This window comes from Panthera leo, chromosome C1, assembly GCF_018350215.1.
Source record: "Panthera leo isolate Ple1 chromosome C1, P.leo_Ple1_pat1.1, whole genome shotgun sequence".
Lineage (NCBI taxonomy): Eukaryota > Metazoa > Chordata > Mammalia > Carnivora > Felidae > Panthera > Panthera leo.
In genome coordinates this window covers 206,881,990-206,909,039 of record NC_056686.1, presented here as the reverse complement: position 1 = coordinate 206,909,039, position 27,050 = coordinate 206,881,990, and the positions used below count along the sequence as shown (strand labels likewise).

Genomic DNA, 27,050 nt, shown 5'->3' with positions numbered 1-27,050 from the left:
TCCCATTTCAATTGAGCCTTTGGGATATACTTCTGGAGAACAATTAAAAACACTACTCACGTATTTACCTGTCAGAACTTCTTTGGGTTAAGAGTGGGAGTAGGCCACAATGAGTTAGAGAAGTAGACAAAAAGAGGGAAGAACCGAGGGAATATCAAAGCCCAAGGTGTTAGCACATGCGCTGTGAAGAAAACGTTGGTGCTGATGTATATAATGCATCTTAGAGGATTAACAAAAGGAAAAGTGGAAATCTACAGATGTGCTTTGATCATTTAAAAAGAATGTTGTTTTCATGTAGGTGAATTGTTTACTTTATTTCCCAAGGTATATGGAGCAGAATGAAAAACTCCCCATGTGATTAAATAATTTACGTTTATTTGTTGTTAATGTAATTTGATTTCCACAGTAAGCGTTAAATATACATAGAGGGTCACCATACTATCCCAAAATATCTATATAGCCATGTCCTGGTAAATGGATTTAAAAATAATCCAGTGCACATAAGCACTTAAGAACTTGGTCTTAGAAAGAAAGAAAAGAAGAAAGGAAGAGGGAGGGAAGGAGGGAAGGAGGAGGAAGGAAGGAAGGAAGGGAGGAAGGAAGGAAGGGAGGGTAGGAGGGAGGAAGGAAGGAAGGAAGGAAATAAGGAGGGAGGGAGGAGGAAGGAAAAGCCAGTTGAACCTCTTGTTTGTTCCATGTGATTCCTATAACTTCATCCTCCTTGGTTTTTAATCTCGTCACATGGAAGGCTGGGTGCTGAGAATTTTAGAAGTATATAGAGTTCAGTCTAACTCTAAATTTTGTGTTTCTATCTATGGTGAAAATGTGAGGCTAATTTTAAAGTCAACTTATAAAGATGAATCAATCTTGCCTGTCTTGTGTGAAGGGCTATGTGAATTCATGAAGTACGGCTAGATGGGAAAACTTAGCTGCCCGAAACTTTCCCCTTCTGTGTGGGAGGTCCAACAGGAGCAGAAGATTCCTGGACCGGAGGAGAGTCATTAGGAACCCACAGAGTTTAGGTCAATGAATGTTATCTAATCTCAGAACCAAGTCATTTTGTGTCTGGTGGCAAGTCTCTTAACTGGGAGGTCCCACTGGCACCTGCTGTGGCATATCCTGGGACCGTGACCTTAGGATGAGCTTGTACAAACTTGAAGCTACGAGATGAATAAAGGTGGAGAGGCTGATGTAAAACCTGGTGATTACAGCTAATAACAGTGTGTTGTATGATTGAAATTTGCTCACAGAGTAAAACTTAAATGTTCTTACAAAAAAATAATAAAGATGTGAGGTGATGGATATGTTAACTATATGGAAGGAATCTTTCACGATATATATGTGGTATATGTGTATCAAAGCACCAGTGTGCACTTTAAACATCTTACAGTTTTCTATGTCAGTTACACGTCAATAACGCTGAAATATATTTTCAGAAAAGACTAGCTGGGACTTTACTAGAGGACATTTCAAACCAGTATCTGCACTCATTCAGTTCTCATTCATTGATCTCTTATAGTTGTTTATTGGGGGATACCTCATCTTAAAAAATCAAAATAATTGATTTTTGAATTAAATAGAAAACTACGTGTTAATGGAAATCTAGACTAGTATTTATTATAGTTATATTCTAACAGGGAAGGGGGGGGAATTAAGATGTGAGAGGTCATAGAACATGTTACATTTCTACACTGTTTGAATAGTTTGCTATTAATAGATAATTTACTTTTTAATGAAAAAGTGAGGACCACCTGAGTGGTGCAGTGGGTTAACTGTCCAACTCTTGATCTCGGCTCGGGTCATGATCTCACAATTTTTGAGTTCAAGCCCCATGTCAGGCTCTGCACTGATGTTGCAGAGCCTGCTTGGGATTCTGTCTCTCCTTCTCGCTGACCCTCCCCTGCTTGTGTTCTCTCTCTCTCTCTCTCTCTCTCTCTCTCTCTCTCTTTCTCTGTCTGTCTCTCTCTCTCTTTCAAAATAAATAAACTTACGAAAAAATTTTTTAAAAAGTGAAAAACATCATTGGCCAAGATAGAAGGGAGCGTTAAGGGAAAATGATGGAAATTATAATCTTGAAATTAAAAGGTTTCTATTTTGTAATTGCTTTCAAGTTTTCAAAAGGACTTTTTGTTTCATATGTACAAAATGAAGGAAGTCTTTCAGTTTCTTTTTTTCCAGGCTTAGGATTCCACATGCCACATTATAAAGAAATGATCCATTCTTTCCCCAGCTTTCTCGGACTCAAAGATTTCCTGAATCTTACCAGAATGAATTGGACAATCTTGTAATGGTCCTATGCGATCACGTGATTTGGAAGTACAAAGATGCACTTGAAGAAACAAGAAGGGCAAATCAAAGCGTTGCCAGATTTCTTAAGGTACAGTTAAAAAAGTTCACAGTCCCATACAAGCCTTCATGATAGTGAATGCAAGATATTCTAAGTGTTAATCAACTCACATCTCCATTTATGGTAAAAGAATCAAAACTTAGCACTATTAGATGAATACTTTTATCTCTACATCTTACTTTTTAATATTTTGTTTCGATTTGGGGTGCCTGGGTGGCTCAGTCATTTGAACATCCGATTCTTGATTTCAGCTCAGGTCATGATCCCAGGATTGTGGGATCGAGCCCCACATTGGGCTCCACACTGAGCCTGAAGCCTGCTTGGGATTCTCTCTCTCTCTCTCTCTCTCTCTCTTCCTCCTCCCCAGCTCATACACTGTTTCCCTCTCTCTCTCTCAAAGTAAAAAAATAATAATAATAATTTTTTTTTCCAATTTAGAGTCACAGTAGAAACACCAAGCTTCAATAAAAGTATCCATTTGAGTATTGTCAAATCATAGTATTTCTAAATATTTTTTAAGTGAGATTTTTAAAGGAAAAGCTGCAATGTGGCAATATTTTCTTGGGCATTTCTGCCCTTGGAGTAATGTTCTGGATTGCCTGTAGCTCTACTGATGATGTCAAATAGCCGCTTTGGGAACTTAGGGTAATTCGGCATTTTTATTATATTACCTCCAGGCTCTTTTATACATGATGAAAATATTATGCACCAATCGCATTTTAAAAATGATCAATTTAAATATTGAGAAGCTACTTTCTAACCTCAGTATATATATACAGATATATATAGTACTAAAGTTATATTTCTTTGGGTTACAGATTGAATTGAGAAGGCAAAAATGCTAGTCAAGAAAAAAAAACAAAGCTAATGTAGAAGGATGGTATATCATTTAACAAATAATACATTCAACTAGAAACATAATGTTTTTCTTCTATTCCTTCTTTTGCCCAACTATTGACTATTATATCCTTGATGAAGCCACTTTTCTTGTATCTTTATGATACAAGAACATACTGCATGAGTGTGAGAATTTATAAATAAATGCTAACAATATAAAGCTAAGAGGCCATAAAATTTTTCCAAATCATCTTTGGTGAATTTTAATCCAGTAAAATCTGTTTTTAATATATTAAACATCATTTCAAACTATACACTGTAGTTGGTCTCATCTCACATTCACTGTTTTCTCCAATATTTTGCTTCTTATTTTTGCTTTTTACTTGCTTTCAGAAAAAAAAAAGGCATGGTCAAGATTAGGGATGAAGAGGGTCGAGAAAAAATTACTATAGTTTTATACCACATTTTAAGATGTACAGGAATAAAGTTTATTACTATGCTAGTAGGTTATTTGAAGTGCTTGGTAGAAGAGGAAATTTGGAAAAAATGATAAATTGTCCAATTTGTAAGCAAATTATGTTGAAGAAACATCTGTAATATTCTTCCCTAAATTGCAAAGAATGATGGCTAAGCGAGTCTTTTAAAAGGGGAAAGACCCTTTCTCTATCTTCTTTGGCTTAAATGCTGTGTGCTTGTTGGAATAAATATGTTTTCCTTGGAGCTTATGCATCCAAAAGTTGCCACTTGTACATAAACTAATGTCAAAACTGGGAGCAAGTAAAAAATGTCGAAGATTGAAAGGGACAGCATGGAGTAGAAGCTAATGGTGGTCCCAGTAGTTTTGTGAAATGTGTGGGCGAAAAGTATGGATTGGCAATAGATGAACAACTATGGTCTGTAAGATACATAGATTACATGGACTGCAAATCGAAAGCAATACCTAGGTGACGTTTATAAGTGAAAAGAGTTGAATATGTTGTACATTGTAAAAGTCCATTCTGCAAGCATTGTTTTCAAATTGTAGTTTTATTTTTTGTTAATGTTTTTTTTTTTTTTGAGACACAGAGAGAGAGAGAGAATGTGTGTGTGCATGCGGGAGCGGGGCAGGGGCAGACAGAGGGAGAGGAACAGAAGATACTGTCTGCACCGAGCCTGGCGTGGGGCTCGAACTCATGAACCGTGACATCACGACCTGAACCAGAGTCAGCCGCTCAACCGACTGAGCCCTCCAGGTGCCCCTCAAGTTTTAGTTTTAATGGCATTTCCTTGACACAGAAAACTTTTTTTTTTAACTTTTTGTGAAGATTATCAGATGAAATCTTTTGAACTAGGAGAGAAAAAGGGAAAAGGAGACAGAATGATTTTTTGAATGTAAAATTTAATGTAGTCATTTGGCACAATGCCTATGAACTGATGAACGTTGAGCTTTCAGCTTCTCCACTCCCGCTGTTGGCATTATAAATCTCATGTAGGGGCCCCTGGGTGGCTCGGTTGGTAGAGGGTCCGACTCGATTTCAGCTCAGGTCAGGACCTCACGGCAGGTTGTGAGCCTGCAGCCTGTTTGGCACTCTCTCTCTCCCTCTCTCTCCGCCCCTACTCCACGTGCTTGCACGCCCATGTGCAAACACGCTCTCTCTCAAAACAAATAAATCAACATTTTTTTCTTAATCTCTTATATTCCCGGAAATCTGATAAGAGTGATCTGCTCACTTCGGGCTTCAAGTGACTTCTGCTTCTTTTGGTTATTAAATTTTACAGCGGCGATCAAATACTGCGGATTAGTTGGCATTGGAATTTCACAATTGAAAAATAATTGTAACACCGTAGCTGTGTCAAAATTGTTTTCCAAGAATGGAGAGAGCAGTATGTCTGGTGTGGGCATATAAAAATGTCCTAGGTGAGGGGCGCCTGGGTGGCTCAGTCAGTTAAGCGTCTGACTTCGGCTCAGGTCATGGTGTCACGGTCTGTGGGTCCGAGCCCCTCGTCGGGCTCTGTGCTGACAGCCTGGGGCCCAGAGCCTGCTTCAGATTCTGTGTCCCCCTCTCTCTCTCTCTCTGCCCCTCCCCTGCTTGTGCGCTCACTCTCTCTCTCTCTCAAAAATAAATAAACGTTAAAAGAAAATTAAAATAAACACATAAATAAATACAGAAATAAACATTTTTTTAAAAATGTCCTAGGGGACAGTGTGCCTTCCTCCATGATATATCATATCATGGGAAAGTAAGATTTTTGCAACAACTAAGCCAAGACCTGTACATTCTCTGGGTATTCCGTCCTGAAAGTAGATGGGTTGCAAATGGGTCCGTGGATACCTGTGTAGCTTTTGTAATTTTTCTTTTTACTGCCAATCTGGGTCACAACTCCACCGTACCCGAGCGAACCCATCTAAGTACTCTTCTGATGCAGGCCTGATACCAAGGAGAGAGCAAGGGAAAGTTCCTTGTAATTTGTATTTTCCTGCTCAGACAGCCGTGCCTCTTTACCCACGTGGCTGCCTAATGGCTTTATTTCAGCCAGCTTTGGAAATCATCTAATATAGGAGCCCGTTTTAGTTTGGTAGCAAAATACATTTAAAGAAACATCTGTGAGGGGCGCCTGGGTGGCTCAGTCGGTTGAGCGTCCGACTCCGGCTCAGGTCACGATCTCACAGTTCGTGGGTTCGAGTCCTGCATCGGGCTCTGTGCTGACAGCTCAGAGCCTGGAGCCTGCTTCGGATTCTGTGTCTCCGTCTCTCTGCCCCTCCCCTGCTCATGCTCTGTCTCTCAAAAAAGAAAATAAATGTTAAAAAAAATTTCTTTAAAGAAACATCTGTGATATTTCTCCGTAAACATCGACAGAAATGGGTAAGTGAGTCTCTGCAAAGGGGAAAGTCTTCATATTTACTCTATTTGACTTAAACGCTCTATGACTTTTTTTAAAAAATATAATTGATTGTCAGATTGGTTTCCATACAACACCCAGTGCTCATCCCAACAAGTGCCCTCCTCAAGGCCCATCACCCACTTTTCCATAGAGCTCATCTATGCAAAAGTTGCTGTCAGTCGTACCTAAGCTGCTGTCAAGCACAGGGGCAAAGGAAAGTATTCAAGATGAAAGAGGAAATAGCAGGACTAGTGGCTTGAAGAATATTAAAAAAAAAAAAAAAAAAAAAGCAAGGACACTCCTCCGGTTTGTTTTGTGATTTAGGGCTTCATCCTCTTCACTGAGCAAATTATAGACTAAAATTGCCATTGTCCTCACAATCGGTGAAATAAAATATTGTTTTTATTAAAATCTGTGTTTGCACGTAGTTTAGAATATTTGGCTTTTAGTTTACTACACGAAACTGAGAAAATGTTGGTAGGTTATAAGTTCTCCAGATGTAGAACCTGCAAACTTTTTTTGTGAACAGCTAAATACTAAACATTTTTAGCAGGACGTACGGTCTCTGACACAGCTACTCAGCTTTGCTACTGGAACACAATACAGCCCTAAACCATTCACCGTAGACGATAGGGAAGTGATTGAGTGGGGTTGTGTTCCAATAAAACTTTATTTATAGAAGCAGACAGTGAGCCAGTTTTGGCCCCCTGGGCTGTAGTTTGCCAAAGCCCGCTGCAAATTATTTTCTGTTGCTATAAAAGGTTACTATAAATTATTTTAAAACAGAAGCAGAGAAAGGCCCCTCTAGACCTCAGCAACGGGCAGAAGAGCCTCTGTACCTGGGGCGAAGCAGACGTTGGGGTGGACCAGACTCGGGAGACCCATGATAGGAGAGCTGCTTGATGAAGCCTGACCTCAGGAGGGCTCTCTGCAGGCAGAAGGCTGATGCGGATGATCTTGTTTCCTGGGAATGACCCCCTTTTTTCTCTCACTGCCCCTTGGAAAGCATGACAAACTTACCACATCGAAGGTCATTCTTCAAGCTCAGAAAACCCCAAACGCAGCCTTCTCTCCGCCTTCCCCATTCACTGGTCCTAGAGCCTGACCTCCTTCAAAAGCTATCAGGTCTGTTCCTCAGAATAACCACAGTAGCCCCTGGGAGGTGTCAATTGCCACGTTCAGTGACAGGACTCACCACCCTCTCCTCCATCGAGTCAAGGAGCCCTGGTGTCTTCCCCACTGACATGCCCAGGGTTCTTTTCACCTGCTTTTTTATTGAGATGTTTCTCAAGCCCACAGTTACACTGGATGGTCCTCCTTTCTCCGTAACATGGGACCCAAACCCCTTTACAACACAAAAAAGACAGCAAGAGGTCTTCTCCGGAGAAAGCTCCACATTTCTCTGGGTTTGCCACACCCGCAGGTACCCTGCGTGGTGCACAAGACACAAGAGCCCCTCTCTTCCTCCCCCCCTCCCCTCCTGCTTGACATCGTCTGAGCCTATGATTATGCTGCGTGTCTGCCTCTGGTCACTGCTCTACTGGCAGATGGTAGGACACGGGAGCCATTTCCTTTTTAGTGACTAGAGAGGAATTGAAAGAACTTAAATTCAGATTAAAAATGAAAAGATAAACGAGGCAACATACTGACACAGTAATGAATGAGTAGGAACCTCAAAAATCACTACGAAAAAAAAAGAAGGAAAACAAAACAAAAATATAAACGACTTACCAATTGGTAGAACATTATTAGAGAAAACAGCTCTTGTTTATGCCCAGATGTATTTCAGTGGGAGACCTCCCGCTTGGTGTACTACCGATAACAGGATTTTATGTCCAGCCTTTTCTGAGAAAAGAGACTTGTTCGTAAAATTGGGAAGAGATCCACGATGTGCAGAACCGAGGCGAAGACCTTCCGCTGGGCTCTTGGGACAAGAACGAAGCCCTCCCCACTCAGTGGCGCAGCAGCTGAAAGGTTTTCGCATGTGGTAGGTGCTCTCACATGCATTTGGATGGACGGACTTGAACTCACGCGCACCGTGATGACCTCCACGTGGCAATCTGCATTAGCGCCTCCCCAAGACACGACCTCAGGAAACACCGTGTGTGCCTCCGACTTGACACCTGTGCACGGTTATTTGGCCGCTGTTGCTTGGTTACTGGTGACATGGCCATTGGTCTTTTGGAGAGAGCGTGCTGTTCCAACTTGGAATGTCCACCTGCCTCCTCCAGAACTACCTGCTGTTTAAGACCCTCCTTCTTACAGTTGAGAGAGTTTGACCACAGAGGAAGACATGGCAATCTCAGGGTCTCTTACCTTCACTCTTCAAAGTCAAGCTGCTTGCCTGAAAAGAAAGGTTTTCTTTCCTTCAACCTTCTGTTGAAGGAAGCCAGAAAGGTGAAAAGGCTTTCCTGACCCATCGCTGCCACCCCTATTCCATACCCAGTGCTGTACCGCAAAGGATCTGCCTTCACCCTACAAACCCCAGAGTCAGATTACTAAAACACGGTAACAAAATGGAACTAAATGATTAAAGAATAGACAAGTAAAAGCTAAAACCTTCTGTGTCGAAAGGAAAGGAAAGGGCTACGATATTTCACTGCAGAACTCTAAGTGCTGTTCAAATAAAATTGACAAATAAGGGTTTGTAACTTTCTGGTGTGCGCACTCTATCTAGTGTTTTAATTAGTTGCCGTACGTGGGTGAATGCCTAAATATGGTGTCGAGATTTTTTAAACATTTATTACACAACACATTTAGCTAAATATCATTTTACTGCAATATATTTATTCATCTTTTCTAAAATCTGTAACGATCTTTAAAGTAAAAATATCTGAATTTACAATTTTATATTTTTTTAGCGCTGTTTTACATTTATGGACCGGGGCTTTGTATTTAAGATGGTTAACAATTACATCAGCATGTTCTCCTCTGGTGATCTCAAGGTAAGAACCAAGTGCAGGCGGGATTGCTTTCTAAACCATTGCGTTATAAATAAATAAACTAGTCTCTGTGTCTGGCTGCCTAAAACCTTAGCCTGTGCATTCTCCACATCAAAAAATAATGTCTATCCCAGTGAGAGGCAGCCTTTTAAAACGGTTCATCTGAGTTAGGCTCCCAAGTCCTTTCTTAATGGGGAGGCTGTGGCGTGTGGAGTGTGAACATGAATGTGTTATGTTTCACTCCTATTTCCGGTGGGTGGTGAAAGGAGGGATTCTTTTCAGCCACAGTTCTTACAGCCCAGTTTGCTTGACTGCCTTGGTTTTAGCACTGAACATCTCACTTTTCTGAAATTGTTCAGTCTGGGGCAAAATAGGACAGTTGACCCCCTCTTCCTAAATAGGGAGGATGTGTCGAGAGAGAGGCTGGAGAGCAGTGATTCTCCAAGTGTGGTTCCCAGACCAGTGAGCTGAGAACTGACTGTGACAGGTGGAGCCCGGAAACCTGTATTCCAATAAGGCTTTCAGGTGATTCTTAGGTACTCTCAAGTTTGAGAACCATTGAGCTACAGATGGGCATATGCTGGAGGAAAATAAGACTGGACATGGGTGAGATCATGAAAGCTGTACCAGTTAAGATTCTCTGGGTTGCGAGCAACAGAAACTTACGCCAGTTTGAGCAACGGGGGAGTATTAGAAGAGCAATGACATCAGTGCAAGAAAGAGATGGAAAGCTGGGCTTGAGAAAGAGCAGGGACTAGGGCACAAGAGTCATTGCAAAGGAGGAACCATGGGCCAAGCTCTGCTACTGCTTAAAAGATACATTGGGACCATTTTCTTTCTCTTAACACTCGGGTTAAGATTTACATTCCAGAGGGGAAGTGTGTGACCAGCCCGCTTTGGGTCACATGCCTGCCTCTTAAGGAAGGAAGAGGGGGCACCTGAGTTAATAGTTCCCCAGTAACCTTTGCCCATTAGGAAGAAGGAAAGTCCCCAAGGGGTAATTATCTTGGTACTGGGAAAGAATAACAAATCTAGAGAGGCCAAAAGTAAATAATGATCTTCTTATATCCTTTCATGCCACGCTTAGGAATCTGAATATTATTTTGAGGGCAGTGGAGATTTACTTTTGACTAGGGGAGTTACGTGATTCTATGCCATTTGGGTTTTGAGAATCCAGTTTCCTCTGTAAATATTTTTTGAAAGAATATTCTTTGTTAGTGCCCCAATTATGCATGAAATTTGCAGAATATCCTTTTAGGTATAATTCAAGGAGACCTTAATTATGTACTCTTTTAGAGAGAAAACAGAACACACTCGTTGAAAAATAATTAACAGACAATTTAATTATGCTCCTGTTCACTTTGATGCAAAGGGTTAAGTCAAGCACTCTTCTCGTTTGAAACGACAGTATTTTAAATTATTAACCAAAATTGTCACAAAATAGAATTCTAAAACAATCTGAGCAAATGGAATATGTTTTATTTTGTTAGCTGGTATTAGTGAACACAACCCAACTGAGTCTTAAAAATTGATTACTTAGTCTGCATGTCAGTGAAAATTGAATATTTATGAATGTGCTAATTGTTCCTTCTTATGTGATTGTTTTTAACACATGTATAAAGCTGTCTTAGACCCTGTCTAAATCCATTTATTACTGTCCTAATCAAAATATCATTGAGAGGACAGGCCTGCTTGCAAGACAGGAAAAAGACGAATTTAAGTAACTCAGTCTGAGAACAAAGGGCCTGCGGAGAGAGTTAGTCTAGTCTTGGATCACATGCCCCATTGGCATCTTCAGCGCTGGATCCCAAGAGGTGATCACGGGGAACTGTCCTGGGAGCTGACTGTGGTTTTAGAGCTCTGTGCATGTGGTGACGTACAATTCCTTTCAGAATAAACACGTTCTGACAGAAGCCAAAAGAAGTGGAAAATGCACACTGCACGGGATTGGATCTCACAGCGGCTCAATATGGGTTACAAATGGGATCATTTCCTAAGGAGGCCTTGACCGATCTCCAAATTTAGGGAGTCCAGGGGCACCTGGCTGGCTCAATCTCTTAAGCATCCGACTTTGGCTCAGGTCATGATCTCACTGTTCGTGGGTTCGAGCCCTACATGGGGCTCTGTGCTGACAGCTCAGAACTTGGAGCCTGCTTTGGATTCTGTGTCTCCCTCTCTCTCTCTGCTCCTCCCTCATGGGCCATTAAACATTAAACATTAAAAAAATTCACATAAAGGGAGTCCTACTCTATTTACCACTTCAGGGGGACAAAAGCCTGTCAACTTAACAATTACCTGGTGGTCACACAAAATTAACTACATCTTCTTTTTAGATATAAGATTCAAGTGCAGATTTTTTTCTTAACCCTCTTGGTGTATAAATAATAATCATTCGGTTTGCTTTTTTTTTTTCAGACCTTATGCCAGTATAAATTTGATTTTCTTCAAGAAGTGTGTCAGCATGAGCACTTTATTCCTTTGTGTCTCCCCATAAGATCAGCAAACATTCCAGGTAATAACTCCCAGAATGTTCATCAGTTCCTGCAAAGTGAACACTCGTATAAGTTCGTTTGTGTGACCTTTGTGTGTTGTTGTTTTCCTGTTTCCTCGGTCTTGATCTCCCCTGAAGCTGTTACATGGGCATTAGACCCAGGTAATCAGGTGAAGACACCAAGAAGTTGGTGTCACGTGGTGAAGAATGTGGCTCCATATTTCTCAGTTTTTGTCTAGATCTCCTTTTCTATTAAAGAGAAAGCCAACAAAATTATAAAATCGGTGAACATGAATCAAAGAATTTTAACCTACAACAATACTTTGACTATACTGGCTCCAAAAGAGAACTCTCCTTTGATTTTGAAAGGCTCAAAATTAAGGGGGGAGAGAAGTTATACTTTGTGAGCACAAATTCACTTGAAGTTATCAATTAGTGTGTGCAATTGTGTTAAAATGCAATTCCTCAAAATGAGTTTTATGCAAAAAAAAAAAAAAAAACTTGTTGCCTTGAAAACGAGGAAGGAAGGAAGGAAGGAAAGAGGGAGGAAAGCGGGAAGGGGGCACCATTGTAAATACTTGGTAACTCTGGATTAGAAGGAGGTGGAGACAGTTGCTTCCCATTTCTATACTTACTATAGCATAAGTGGTCCACCGAAAATATTTTCATGTATAACTTTTATTAATGTATTGCATATATACCAATATGCATAGATACCAAGATGATCATCACACATCTAGCTCTCAGAAGACAATCAAATATCAGGATGCAAAGAAACCATTAAAATGATTTAAGAACTTAAAATACTCTGCTTCGATTTCACCCTGCATCAATATTGAATCATTATGTTATACACCTGAAATCAATATAATGTTATAGTCAAGTGTACTTCAAGAATGGAAGGAGGAGAGGAAGGAGGGAGGGAAGGCAGAGAGGGAGGAAGGAAGGAAAGAAAGAAAAAAAGACCTTCCTTCTAAGCAGTGAGTAAATTATCCACAAGGAGCAGTTTTGATATTCATGGAAACCAGAAAAAAAGGCCTCCTTACATGTATTGTAGCTTATACTGTATGTATCACACAAAACTAATATTTTGGAGGGAAAATAAAATACATTATCAAGCCTGTAAATGTTTTGTCATTTCAATCTTAAATAAAAGCTATAACATTATCCCATTCTTTCCTAATTTATGAAATTTGGAAATTAAATTATAGGAGATTATATTAGGAGATTAAATTGTATTTAATCTAAATGCCTTCGTAGAAAAAGAGGTAGAAAGGTCATCTTGGACAATAACATTTTTCGCCTTTTGGTTTGTTTTGTATTCCTTTTTATTTTTTTTATAAACTATGGCCAACTTATTATTGGGTTAGACAGGCTGGTTGAGATACTCAAGAAAAGCAAACCTATTGTACCCTTTTGATTCCAATTGTTTACTGTTGATCTGTAACTCAGGAAAAGGCCTCATAGTCTCCTTGTAGATGTGATATTATCAACCGTGAACATAAAAATACATGTTTCATTGCATGCGGATTTCTGGTAGAAAAATAAGTGTTCAAGTAAAAGGCCAGGAATGAAAATAACTCTGTTCATGACATTCCTTTATAAGGAAGCAACCAACCTATGGTATTTGTCTTCAAACATAAAGCTTTTTTGAGGAGACTCACTTATGTTTTAGGATAATACAGTTTTTCAGTATAAATTACCCATAGTTCATGAATATAACGTGTATGTATGTGTATATCTTAACTTATTTATTTATATTAAATCCAGATCCCTTGACGCCTTCAGAATCAACTCAAGAGTTACATGCATCAGGTAAATAATTATGTTTTATATTAGATTCTCTAAGCATCAATAAGTACATCATAATCTGATAATATTGATTGGTATACATACCACAAATTTCCAGATGCCATTTCCGGATGCCAAAAATAGTCAGGTGTTTAATATCATACAAAGTTGTCAACAAGCTGACTGAACTGTTCTCTTGTCACAGATAATTAAATGCTTCCCCAACTTGAATTCTTTCATAGTTTATTCTCCAGAGTTTGACATTTTTTTTTAATTTCCCAAATCATCTGAAATTTTCTTAGGGTACCTCATAAATAAAATTCCTTGATACATGTCATAACATTATTGTTCATAGTGTAACTAGCTTTATATATTTCTGTCAACACACCACAGCCTGGTTTTTCAGCTAGTTTCTCAAGATTGAGGTTGATTATTATTTTTGCTTGAATTAGGTTCATAACTTAAAATAGTCTGGGCAAAACTTTTCTCTAGTTTTAGGTTGGCAATTACAAAGTTTTGTTCCACTTGTGGCCCCTCACGAGTACTCACTATTTCGTGGAGAAATATTTTAAACCTAACTAAGTCCTTGGACCTCTATCTCCTGACCCTCCCATTCCCTGCTTTTCCACATCCAGTGGCATTTTCATGGACTACAAAACTCCTTATGTTTAATTTGCCCCTAGTCAATCATGGACTGGAATATTCCAAGAGATCATTACATCTAACGGGTAACCGCAAGGATTCACGGACATAACACCTCTACGGTGCTTAGCCTAGTGTTGGCACTCAGTGCATGTTCCAGAAATGGGTGCTGGTCCTGTTGTTAACAGTTACATTTAGGAAGGACATTGGACAACTCTTACTGGAAATTTTGACGTTCCAATTTCTCCCTGATTCGGGCACAAAATTTTGCAGCCCCGTTTGGTTTCCCTCTCCTTGCTCCTTCACGTCCTTCAGCCAACTTACCCTGGTAATTTTTCTTCTACAACTCGGGTCCTTCTGTTCCATCCCAGGCACATCTCACTTCTTCCCTCCCTGCCTTGTGGCCGAGCCTCCCGTATTATAGCCCGCTCCCCACATTTCCCCCACAGAATGACTCATTTATGTCCTGTCACCATGTGAACAAATGAATAAGCACAGGTCTGATCAGGCCGCCGATCTCAATGCCATTGGCGACTTCACGCTTTCTACAGAATTCGATGCCAAATGGAGGATCCCAGGTGCCAGCTAAAGAATGTGTGCTTTAGTCTCTCCATCACCCAGCCCCAAGTGCCCCTCGAGTCTCAATCCCCACCCCCTCCTTGGCTGCCGTGCTGACTGGCGCCCCCCAACCTGTGTTTCCCACACACTGACACACTGTGGGTCTTCAGAAATCTGTGCCATGGAACCTTTGTCCTCCCAACCTCTTCTCTTCCACCCACACCCCCCCCCACCACCTCCATTGGCTCCGGGCCCCCTGCACCTCCGACCTTCAGCAGCCTCAAAGGCCCCTCTCAACATCTTCCCGCCAGTGACGTCTCCTGATTCTTCCAGACAGAAAGTGAGCTCTTCTCCTCTCAGCTCCTGTAACACTGTAGACACGCTACTCATGGAATTTGACTATTGGTAGCAGTATACTCTCCCTCATTTCTCCTCTCTGTAGCGAGACTGCTGTAGCGAGACTACTGTTACTGAACCCCTCCCCGGTAGTGAGAGAGGTTGATGGTGGTTGGATAAACCTTTCTCGATTACAGAGTGATCCTTTGACTTTCAATCACATGCCCACTTTACTCTCCTCCCAAAGATATGCCTGAATATTCGGTCACGAATGAATTTTGCCGCAAACACTTCTTAATTGGAATTCTACTTCGAGAAGTTGGCTTTGCCCTGCAAGAAGACCAAGACATCAGGCACTCAGCTTTAGCTGTCCTAAAAAATCTAATGGCTAAGCATTCCTTTGATGATCGATACAGAGAACCCGTGAGTGATTTTCTTTTCTCTCTTCCCTAAACACCATTTAATGGCTCACTGCATTAAATGCATATCAAACCTACAGTCTATTGATTTTTATGCGAATCATTTCTCTCGGCCACCTTCCCACCTAGGAGAAACAGGCCCAGATAGCAAGTTTATACATGCCCCTGTATGGCATGCTTCTGGACAATATGCCAAGGATTTACCTGAAGGACTTATATCCTTTTACCGTCAACACATCCAATCAAGTAAGTTTACAGACTATTTCAAATGTGCATTTTAACCAAGAGTTCACCCACTTTTTGCCCTGGATAGCCATCTTCCCCCACCCATGAGCAAACAGAACACTGCCGCTAGCTATTTTGAGACGTCCACGTCAGTCTCCTTTGTTCCGGATTGGTCCCTGGAGCCTTCTGCCTCATCCACGTAGTCGACATTTGGGTTTCACTGTCCTCTCTTCTCTGTATCCACCCCCCAGTTCTGTCCAGTTTTTACCAGGTTCCTCTGTCGCGTGCACGGCCCCATCCTCAGTGCGCACCCTCTCCCCGTGCCACCTTTCCGCACGGGCTTTGTGACCACCTGGTGTTAGGGTAGCGGAGGGCCTCAGTCACACCCCAGGAGTGGCCTGTTTGTCCTCCCTCCTCCACTGAGCCACCGTCGTGGTCACACAACAGGCCATGTGACACCAGATGCCTGTTTTCACGTCCCGGATGAATTAATCCGCTGCTGAATGCATGATACTAGTCTCTCGCGGTTAGGAGCTAGGCCTTTGGAATGCTCTTTAGAGGAAGACCTTGTGTTCATAGCAGCGACATCAGTTACTAACAATGTAACCTTCGATAAGCCATCCAGTGTCTTTATTTTTTTTTTAGTGTTTATTGATTTTTAAGAGAGAGAATGTGGGTGGGGGAAGGGCGGGGGGGAGGGACAGAGGATCTGAAGAGAGCTCTGCATCGACAGCAGAAAGCCTGGTGCAGGGCTGGAACTCACAGACTGTGAGATCATGACCTGAGCTGAAGTCAGACATTCAACTGACTAAGCCACCCAGGCGTGTCTATCCAGCCTCTTTAAACCTCTGCTTTCTTATTTATAGAATCGGATAGAATTCCTACATTACAGGATTCTTAGGAGGATTAAATTCTCTAGTAGAAAACACTAGGCCTAGAGACTGGTACATAATAAGTATTTGGAATTAGCTTTTAGTAATAGCAATATACATAAGATAACTCATGATAATCTAGAGTATCATCCATAAAACAACAGTAGCCATTCCAACCAGTTTATAGCTAAAAGATAGTTTCTACTACATGGTGAAAAAAAAAAAAAAAAACAATCACATAAAAAGTCAAAATGTGACTAAGAGTATGGTTGTGACTGTATTCATTTTCATTGCTTGCTTTGGCAGAAGACCTTTGCTGGAATATAAAAGATCAGATCAGACATCATCAAATTCAAAGTGTAACAAAGAAGGCATATGTGGGTTTACAATGTTGAAATGTGGCGATTCCCATTAATCTCTTCTGTGCTTCGAATACAGGGGTCTAGAGATGACCTCAGCACCAATGGAGGATTTCACAGCCAGTCAGCTATGAAACATGCAAATTCTATGGATACATCATTTTCTAAAGATGTTTTAAATTCCATAGCAGGTACTTAAGACCTTGCAAAAACACTTGTGTTTAACTCTCTTCCATGTTTATATGACATATCATTGTGCTTTTTACCCACTCCATAATCCAGTATGCATAATTGCTGTATGTCAAAGTACACTCTATTTATAGAGCTAAAGAGTCTCTCTACATATTTCTTGGAAGCTCATCCAGGGGCTTCCTCTTCTACTTAGCATTCAGTTTTACTTGGCTCAAAGAGCAATCTACTCAGACGTTACCAAAATATTTCATTCTGGAAACAATCTTTTAAGTTTTCATTGCATACAACCTTTTAAAATATAATAGCCCCAACAACTTCGGAATTTATTTTTAAGAACTATTTTGGAAACGTCATCTTAATTTCTTATAAACTGTCAAAACTTGAAAGCTTCTCCCCGCAAAGCATCCTTATGAACTTGCATGAAAGCATTTTTAAAAGAGAACCTTTCAAAAGCCGTTTAAGAAATCAAAGGAACAAGCTTTACCTTATTTCCATTTATACTGGTCTAAATTTCCCTAAATCCTTAAGGCTGGCATGGCCACCGTGATCGTTCTTAAAATGTCACATGTCTTCAATGGCAATTCCAGACTCTATCATGTCAGCCTTCCCCAGTGCTCCTACCACCTCAATGATCAACATCTTTTTGGGTCATCGTTTTAGTTCTGTGTGTGTGCCCATTACATCTCATTACCATCTGTGTGCTGTGGCTTGTGTTTGCAGCATTTTCATCAATAGCTATTTCTACAGTAAACCATGCTGACTCCAGAGCATCCCTGGCAAGTCTTGACTCCAACCCAAGCACCAATGAGAAGAGCAGCGAGAAAACAGACAACTGCGAAAAGGTGGGGCTTCTCCTCCAGTTACCCAGCACCTGGAGAGCCAGCGCCCCCCCCCACCCCGCCTCGCTAATTCAGTCTTTCTTGGTTCTTCCGTTCCTAGATCCCTAGACCCTTGTCTTTGATAGGGTCAACCCTTCGATTTGACAAGTTAGATCAAGCAGAAACCAGGAGCCTTCTCATGTGCTTTCTTCACATTATGAAGACAATTTCAGAGGGTAAAGAGAGAGCCCTTGAAAATTAAAATTTTTAAAAAGGAAAAAAAAATTGAATTTCCGAGAGTCTCATGCTACATGGTGTTTCCTTCCAGAGACGCTGATTGCCTACTGGCAAAGAGCACCCAGTCCAGAGGTGTCTGACTTCTTCAGCATCTTGGAGTAAGTTATAGAGTTGATTTGTTAACCTGTTTTTTTCTGGAAGCTTCAAAATGGTTCAGTATACCATCCTTCATTCTAAGGACCCATATGTCCTTAGAATGTCCTACTATCTATCAGTAGTAGTCATGAATAAAATATGCATAAAATCATCTTTTCTTTTAATGTACTTCTTAAATGAACAGTTTGTATAAACAAAAGAACATGAATAATTGGAATGTGACCTTTTCTTTTCCTTTCTAGTGTTTGTCTTCAAAATTTCAGATACCTAGGAAGACGCAATATAATAAGGTAACAATTTTTAAATTCCACGAAGTTAGTCTGATCTTTAAAAAAATATGGCATCTATTAATGTATATCAGGTTAGACTTCAAGGTATATGTTAGAAATCTTAAGGTGCACATAAGGATCGTAAGGTTGACCTCAGAGTAGACGTAGAAGTTTGACACTTGCCATGTACTCATCATAGATCTAGGACTAGTTAAAAGCTGTCTAGGGAGAAAAGCACAAAACATACATTTCTAAAAGGAAGCCACATTTCCTGTATCGTCCGAGCTAATTTATCTATCATTTTGCATGGATATAATGTAGAAGATTCCTATGAACCTTCTACATCCAATGTGAATACATCCAATGTGAATAAGTGACAGGAATAAAAGGTACAGCACAGGGAATACAGTCAGTGGTTTTGTGGTTTGGGGACTTATGGTGAGTGCAACATACATAGACTTGTCAAATCACTATGTTGTACACATGAAACTAAATATAACGTTGTGTGTCAACTGTACTTAAGGAAAGAAAGAAAGAAAGAAAGAAAGAAAGAAAGAAAGAAAGAAAGAAAGAAAGAATATACTCCCAGTAAGCTGAAAAGAAAAATTAATCTAGAATAACTTTGTGTTGACATTGTTTTCTCATGAGAGACCACGAAGCCCCCAGCACTTTCGCTAAACCCCCGTTTCCCATTCCCAAAAGATGATGTGATTTTATCTTTCATAGCACGCAGACTATTTCGTTGTTCAGTAGTCGTGTTGCCAGTGGCCGGTCTTTATTTAAAAATAAATTACAAATACTGAACTGTGATTAAAACCTCAGTTTCCCTTGCAGGAAAATTGCTGCGGCATTTAAATTTGTGCAGTCCACCCAGAACAATGGAACTCTCAAAGGATCTAACCCTTCCTGCCAAACATCAGGTCCCTTGCCACAATGGTAATGTCGCATTTGCTTGATATTTGTAATCATATTGTGTTTACGCATATGTGTGTGTGTGTGTGTGTGTATGTGTGTGCGTGTGGAGGGATACGGATGCTTCCACATGTGCATGCACAAGCAGGCACATGCATATGTATGTATGCATACACTTCAAACCACATGCAGAAACTCTCCTCTATCTGCTCCGCTAGCTTGTGAAAACCTAAGAGTCAAGGATTATGACTTATTTATGTGCCCTTGGGGCACAATGCCATGCAGTGGATCGAGGTTAATAGTACCCTAATTTAACTGAGCCCGAAAAGACATCATTCCAATAAACGACTCATTTAATGTTTGCTAACCTCCTAGTGACATATCAAATGTGAGGTCGTATCTCCCCATACCTTTCAGTCATTGTAATACATTAGCAGTGTCCTCAGAGCTAAAATTGTTTTTTATCTATTTATTTTTTTCATGTTTATTTATTTTTGAGAACGAGAGAGACAGAGTGCAAGTGGGGGAGGTGCAGAGAGAGGGGGAGACACAGAATCCAAAGCCGGCTCCAGGCTCTGAGATTTCAGCACAGAGCCCGACACGGGGCTTGTACCCACAAACCGCAAGATCGTGACGTGAGCCGAAGTCAGACGCTTAACTGACTGAGCCACCAGGTGCCCCTAAAATTGTTTTTGAAAGGGTCACAAGCAGTGAGGAAACATGGATGGCTCCATAAGCTCGTGTTCGATTTCCTAGTCATTATACCGGTTTGACTAGCACATAGGGCCTGGAGTCATCCTTTATGAACCTACCCTGTGGGAGGATTTTGCCCTGAAATCCTACTTTAAATCTCCCCTGAGTCTCATAAATAAGAATTCTTTGCTAAAATTTTCTCCAGTTTGATTTATTCTTCCCAAAGTTACCATAATAATATGTAATATGAAAATGGCTATATTTTAGAAAGAATTTCAGAAATAAGAAAGTAGTATATAACCAAAAAACCATGGAGTAAGTTTTGCCTCTTAGTCCATAGGGACTCCTCGAAGTTGCCCCTTGTGTGAAAGCAAATGAGAAAATGTAATAGGCGTGTTTTCCAAATGGTAATAGGAGAGAAGACTATCAACAATGACTTTCTGCCTTTAAAGACAATAGTAAGGTACCTGAGGTCACTGCAGTTTTGTTGACTTTTGGTGGGTTAAATTGCAGGCTTCTTCCTGAACCATCTAGACACGTCTTGGCCATTCCTACCCCTCCCCTCCTAGGCACCAGGATTTTTCCTCCAGAAGCTCCAGACCAAAATAGACCCAAAACCTGGAATAAATCAGTCCCAAAGGTCCAAGCCATGCAAGCCAGAACTCATTTTTTCTTGTAGCTCCAGGGCTCCCCTAACTACTGAAAACCAAAGCTAGGTCTTCTGGGCCTCGATCCATCCAGAGCATTTGATGTGGTCAAAACCAAATAACCCCTTGAAAAGGATGACCAAGAGAAAACCATTGCCTCCTCTATAGGCTTGACTCTTCAGGGTATCTCTTATTGCCTACTTTACTCAAAAAAAAATGTTTTATTGCCTTGGCCAAATGATAGTGGAAATGAAAGTCCAGAATGGGAAGTGTCTTTACTCCCACATAACACTGGCTCTTTCCACCAGGTGGGACTGCCAAGGAGACATTGAATGAGAGCTGTTGCAGACCATTATCATCATCCTGGGAATGTAGCTGCACCAGGGTCCCCCCCCCCCCCGCCAGCTCTCTCCCCTACAAGGATGGAATACCATGGAATTCCCATGAAATCTCATGATTTCATTAAATAATAGTGAATATGCTTGTTCAGGCTTAGTATCTATTATTCTTCTATTACCCTTTGGTACCGCGCATCCTTCTGAACCCTTTTTTGGCTTAAATAAAACCTCTCCAAAAGCACTCTTAAAAGTCCCTTTGATCATGTCTCCTGTAATTAATATTTTTCATAAAACATCTCTGGGTAAAAGTTGTTTATATTTGACTCAGTCTAGAATTTTTGAATGAACATTTGTATCTCATCTCTCTCGTGCTATAACCTATCTTCTTCTGTAATTTTCAGGATGCATACCACGTCCGCTCACGAAGGACATAAGCAGCACCGCTCACAAACTTTACCTATAATTCGAGGCAAAAATGCACTTTCTAACCCCAAACTTTTACAGATGTTAGACAATACCATGTCCAGTAAGTAAACGAGAAATAATAGGACCGAGACGGCTAGGGGTGTTTCTCTAGATGCGTGGAAGACATTAAATGCGTTAGAATGTTTCAGAAACGTAAGGAATGTTAGTGTGTTACTGAGACCGTTACTTTTCAGGCTTGCTGTAGCCCAGGGAACTTTTCTCAGAGGAAAAAGGTCAGCAGAGAGGGAGTTTAAAAATCGAAGTGTCCTTATAAGAAAGGAAACAGGCAAATCTCTCAGGATAATGTGCTCCATGTAGCTCCTCTGATGTCAGGTGGATTTGCTATTGTGAGGGTTATGGGGACCTCTGTCAACCAGACTATTACTGTCTGCTGTTTGGGACGAGGAGAAAGTTGTCCATGTCCTAGAAGCACTAAGTGTGATATATTGAACCCGGTGATGCACACATTCCAGCTTGTGAATGAGGAAAAAATGGAGCCCAGTGTTCTGTATTGTGTACATGTTAGTGGTTAGGGACATGTGACCAAAGGCAGATGCCTTCACCTATGAATGTATTTAGGGCCTTTAATGGCCACTCATGCACACTGTCCACTGAGACTATACATTTAGTCTATTAGACTGTGAGCCTAAAACTTGCCCCAGACTGAGTATGAAAGGACTATGACTCTGTCAATGCCTAAATCAATGGAAAAGAAGTAAGAAATAATGGCAAATGGGTCACTCTTGTCTACAGCTGACATATGAAAAGGGCCTACACTCTTAGTTTGAGTGGCTACAAGAGAATTGTCTGGGAGGCTTAAACAACAAACATTTATTTCTTATGGTTCTGGAGGGTGGGAGGTCCAAGGTCAAGGTACCAACAGATTTGATGTCTGATGAGAAGCCTTTTTCCTGGTTTGCAGATGGCCACCTTCTTCTTGTGTCCTCATGACAAAGAGAAAGTCTCCCTTTCTGGTGCCTCTTTTTATAAGAGCACGAACCCATTCATGAGGGCTCCGCCCTCACGAGCTAATTACCTCTCAAATATCCCATCTCCAAATACCATCACACTGGGGATTAGGGCTTCAACACGGGAATTTGGGGCAACACAAACATTTAGTCTATAGGATGTGTTAAAGCCTCTGTCTTTAGACGGACAGTCTTTAGTTTTTGATTCAGCCAATAAGGTAATTGAACCAACCAAAGCACTTTGATTTCATAAATTATTTATCAAAACACCAGAAAACAGTGAAAATGTTATAATAGAAGAAAGCCCTTTATGGAATACAAAGAATTTTCTTAGACATTTATGTATGTTCTACTTCATATTTTGTAGGCAACTCCAATGAAATAGACATCATGCACCATGTGGACACAGAGGCCAATATAGCTACAGAGGTGTGCCTGACTATCCTAGACCTGCTATCACTCTTCACCCAGACTCACCAGGTAAGTGTGACTATAACATCTTCTGCAACATGATAAAACGGGAGGTGGAAAAGTCATGGGAAGTCAAGAACAAAAAATATTTTACTGGGGCACCTGGGTGGCTCATTCAGTTAAGCGTCCGACTTTGGCTCAGGTCATGATCCTGGGGTCTATGTGTTTGAGCCCTGCTTCGGGCTCTGTGCTGACAGCCCAGAGCCTGGAGCCCGTTTCAGATTCTGTGTGTCTCTCTCTCTCTCTCTCTCTCTCTCTCTGTCCCCTCCCCTGCTCACGCTCTGTCTCTCTCTCCTTCAAAGATAAATAAACATTTTTTTTAATTTAATATTTTATGAAATCAATTAACGTTACATAAATCGGCCTAAGTGTCAGTGGAAAAAGTTTTACAACTGAGACTCAGAGTTTATCAGAAGTTGACTAATACTCAAATGATATACATACATATGTATTTCACTATTGTCAAATAATAAATATTCTTCTTTGCTTCTCCTGCTTCACCCTCAGGCAAGCCGAGCTGACTGAGAGTGGGACTCCACTTTTTCAGACTCAGGGGGAGAGACAAATGATGGCTAGATCCAACAGACTAATAATGCTGAGCGTCTTTTCGTGTGCTTATTTGTCATCTGTATATCTTTGGTGAAAATAATACCTACGTAGTGGTAGAATGACTTAAGTTAAAAAGACTGACCATACCACGTTTTGGCAAGGGTATGAAAAAACTGGGACTCTTATCCACCAATGGCGGGCATGCAAACACTCTGGAAAACAGTACGGCAGTCTAAAAAGTTAAACGTGTGTCCGTTATGCGACCGGCCATTCCAATACTAAGCATTTACCCAGGAGAAATAAAAGCATTTGGTCACAAAAACCTGTGTACACAAATGTTCATACAAGCCTTATTTTTAATAAGTGATGAAAACAGCCTAAGTGTACATCAACAGGTGAATGGATTTAAAAAATGGTGGTATATCCATACAATAGAACGCTGCTCAGTTACGCTCGGTTACTGTTTGATGCCATTTATATAAAATTTAATAAGCTCAAACTATAGAAACTGTATGCCAGTTATACCTCAATAAAGATATTTGGAATATTAGCTCAACCTAATGAGCTTACAGATGTTCGGGGTTGAAGTACGAACGGCTGGATCCATTGAATAACGTCTACACCAAACACAATGATTATGCCAAAAAATCCCTGCTTTCAGGAAAAGTGTCAGCATGGTGGTAGAAAAAAAACAAACACCATATTTTAAGTCTTTATTACTCAGTGCAAATGTCAGTCAAATCTCAGACATCTTAAAGGCCCTACCGATGCCTACGAGGACGTGTGTCTCTGTGACCCCGTCTCCTGCCTCTGTCCCGATCTCACCCCATGCTCTGCTCAGGCTCCTCTGCCCTTTGTTTTCTCAACTTTGAACTCATAAGCTTCTTCCCAACTCATATCCCTGGTACTAGCTGCTTCTCTCTTCTTGGGTAGTCCCTTCAGATCTGCCCATAGCCAATTCCTTCAGCTCACGTGTGAGTTCATCCATTAGAGGGTCTTGGCTGCCCACCCTACCTAAAGTAATCCTTGCCCAAACCAGTTACTTTTTATTACATCACATCATTCTGCTCTATTTTCTTATTTAGTAATTTTTTCCAATCCCTGCTGTGTAAGTTTCATTGGGAACATAGACCTTATCTTCTTATTCAACACTATCTCCATTGCCCAGAGTTGTGCCTACCACATAGTAGGCTCACAGTAAATATCTTTTGAAAGAATACAGGTGCCTTTTCACTCATCCTAAATAACTTCTGTGTGGAATTTCCAGAGACAACTCCAACAATCCGAATGTCAAAATTCCATGATGAAAAGGGTCTTTGACACCTACATGGTCTTTTTCCAAGTCAACCAGTCAGCCACAGCGCTGAAGCACGTGTTTGCCTCCTTGAGACTGTTTGTTTGCAAGGTAAGAGTTCTCCTGGTTCCAGTGAAAGCTCAGGAAAGGATGATAATAAACATGTGTTAATCCTTACATCTCTCAGTATGGAGGAAAGAAAGTCCGTTTCCTTCTATTTTGGCTTATTTGGTTTTATTAGAGTATTTTTATTGATTTTAATAAGCCATTTGATTCCTGGTCTTGACAGTTAACAGTCTTGACAACCTGTCTACTTGGATATCGAAAGGGAATAGTATTAACATGTAGCCATCTCCTGGGGGGATCCTCAGTATTTGTGACAGAGAGTCGGGGAAAATGCACGTCATCATCTGTGATCTCCATTCATGCCAAGTGAGGTTTCCACCTTAAAGTAGACACAGCTGCCAACTTTTGAGGATCCCTGTGGTTTTACAATGTTGGGTGAAGAGGAAACACTTTAAAGCTCTCATTCACTAGTTTCGGGTTGTCATCATTGGTGCCTGGGATACTTACCATGTAGAGAATGATTGTTTCTAGGAAAAAAAGAGAAATATTAATATGGACTTAAATAAATACAATTATATCTCTTCCACTTGCCTGGGTTAAAAAAAAAAGGTGGGTTTGTTCTAAGGAATTTTAAAATGCAAGCAGAAACACAGCAAAATGAAGGCATGGTGCCCCCCCCCCCCCTACTTAACCAACCGTTCTACCTCTATAGTTTCCTTCAGCGTTCTTTCAAGGGCCTGCCGACCTGTGTGGATCCTTCTGCTATGAAGTCCTAAAATGCTGTAACCACAGGTCACGGTCAACTCAGACAGAAGCATCAGCCCTTCTCTACTTTTTCATGAGGAAGAATTTTGAATTTAACAAGCAGAAGTCAATTGTCCGGTCCCACTTACAAGTAAGTGCTGCCAGTTTCCATTAATGCTGTTGTTAAAACTACTCTTCTGTTTCAGCATTGATAAAAGCCTCTAGGCCCCTGGGCAAGAGCAACCAACTCTTCTACTAGATTCCTCCTTAAAGAGACTCAACACACTCCGCTCAGGTTCAGAGGAAGAGGGCAGCTGGGCAGAAATCAACACAGCCCATAATTCCACTTTTACTTTTCTTCTGCCAAGGAACAGAATCGAATAGAATACACAACTCAGGAAACCGTGACTATCTCTAGGATGCCAAACCCCACCAGATTCCAAATCCAGACATGTCTTCCTTTAAGGCATCCCAAGATTCCTGCAACCTTCTTTAAATATTTTAAATTATAGGAAACACCCTAGATTACGTGGCCTTCTGAAAATTTTAAGGCATAAAGATGCTATTCTTTGGACCCACAGGGAGGAATCAATGATACATTCATCCAATCCAGTGGGTTTCTTTAATATTACTATTTCTGAGTTAGTACCTTTGGAGTTTTCTTTTTCTCTTCTCTTCTAGCTTATCAAGGCTGTAAGCCAGTTAATCGCCGATGCTGGGATTGGAGGCTCTCGGTTTCAGCATTCCCTTGCAATTACCAACAATTTTGCTAATGGAGACAAGCAGATGAAAGTAAGAAATGCTTTATGGACATTTTCAAAGACTTGGGAATAAACTAAACTGGATTCTTTTGTGAAATATCCAAATCAAAAAAAAAAAATCCAAATTCTGTGTTTTGTGTATTGTGACTTAAACTGAGCGCTTACCTTGAGTTTGCTTGCTGAATTGCCGATCAGCTCTAACACTGTCAGTCTATCATCTGTCGCTTGGAATTTCCAAGACGGGTGGTTGAATGAGATATAACAAGAATACTAACCACAAGGGGCGCCGGGGCAGCTCATTGTTAAGGTTAAGCGTCCCACTTTGGATCAGGCCGTGATCTCACGGTTTGTGAGTTCAAGCCCCACGTCCCACGTCAGGCTCTGTGCTGGCAGCTCAGAGCCTGGAGCCTGCGTCAGATTCTGTGTGCCCCCTCTCTCTGCCCCTCCCCCACTCATGCTCTGTCTCCCTCTCTCTCAAAAATAAATAAACATTAAACAATTTTACCAAAAATAAAAAAAGAATACTAACCACAAATATCCAGAAATACAGCGATTCTCTCATAATCCTATTGTAGGTCAAATGTATTTAATCTTTCTTTTAGAAATTTCTGAAGACTTCTCCTTTAATCACAGTACTGAAAAGTCCAGGGATCAGGGCCTGGCATTGGGCATAGCTGAACCCAGAAATTAAAATGTTTTCCCATTAATTCAAAAAGATATGTGCATCCCATGTTCATAACAGCATTATTTACAATACCCAAGGCATGGAAACAAGCTATGTGTCCACCC

The 27,050-nt window shown here is 40.8% G+C and overlaps 1 protein-coding gene across 7 annotated transcripts in view; it reads left to right on the top strand.

Annotated features, from left to right (window-relative positions):
• DOCK10 (dedicator of cytokinesis 10) overlaps positions 1-27,050 on the top strand; it is a 266,256-nt gene that overhangs the window by 210,976 nt on the left and 28,230 nt on the right. For 6 of the 7 annotated variants that reach the window (XM_042950329.1, XM_042950326.1, XM_042950328.1 and 3 more), the window contains exons 28-44: positions 2,231-2,377; positions 8,908-8,991; positions 11,404-11,500; positions 13,250-13,294; positions 15,054-15,229; positions 15,355-15,471; positions 16,761-16,872; positions 17,594-17,715; positions 17,813-17,927; positions 18,020-18,086; positions 18,327-18,374; positions 19,188-19,289; positions 21,345-21,469; positions 22,744-22,856; positions 24,664-24,801; positions 25,469-25,651; positions 26,182-26,292. In XM_042950329.1, the coding sequence (XP_042806263.1) occupies positions 2,231-2,377; positions 8,908-8,991; positions 11,404-11,500; positions 13,250-13,294; positions 15,054-15,229; positions 15,355-15,471; positions 16,761-16,872; positions 17,594-17,715; positions 17,813-17,927; positions 18,020-18,086; positions 18,327-18,374; positions 19,188-19,289; positions 21,345-21,469; positions 22,744-22,856; positions 24,664-24,801; positions 25,469-25,651; positions 26,182-26,292 (1,902 nt within the window). The remainder of the gene's footprint in view (positions 1-2,230; positions 2,378-8,907; positions 8,992-11,403; positions 11,501-13,249; positions 13,295-15,053; positions 15,230-15,354; positions 15,472-16,760; positions 16,873-17,593; positions 17,716-17,812; positions 17,928-18,019; positions 18,087-18,326; positions 18,375-19,187; positions 19,290-21,344; positions 21,470-22,743; positions 22,857-24,663; positions 24,802-25,468; positions 25,652-26,181; positions 26,293-27,050) is intronic. The other variant, XM_042950325.1, reaches the window with a different exon arrangement.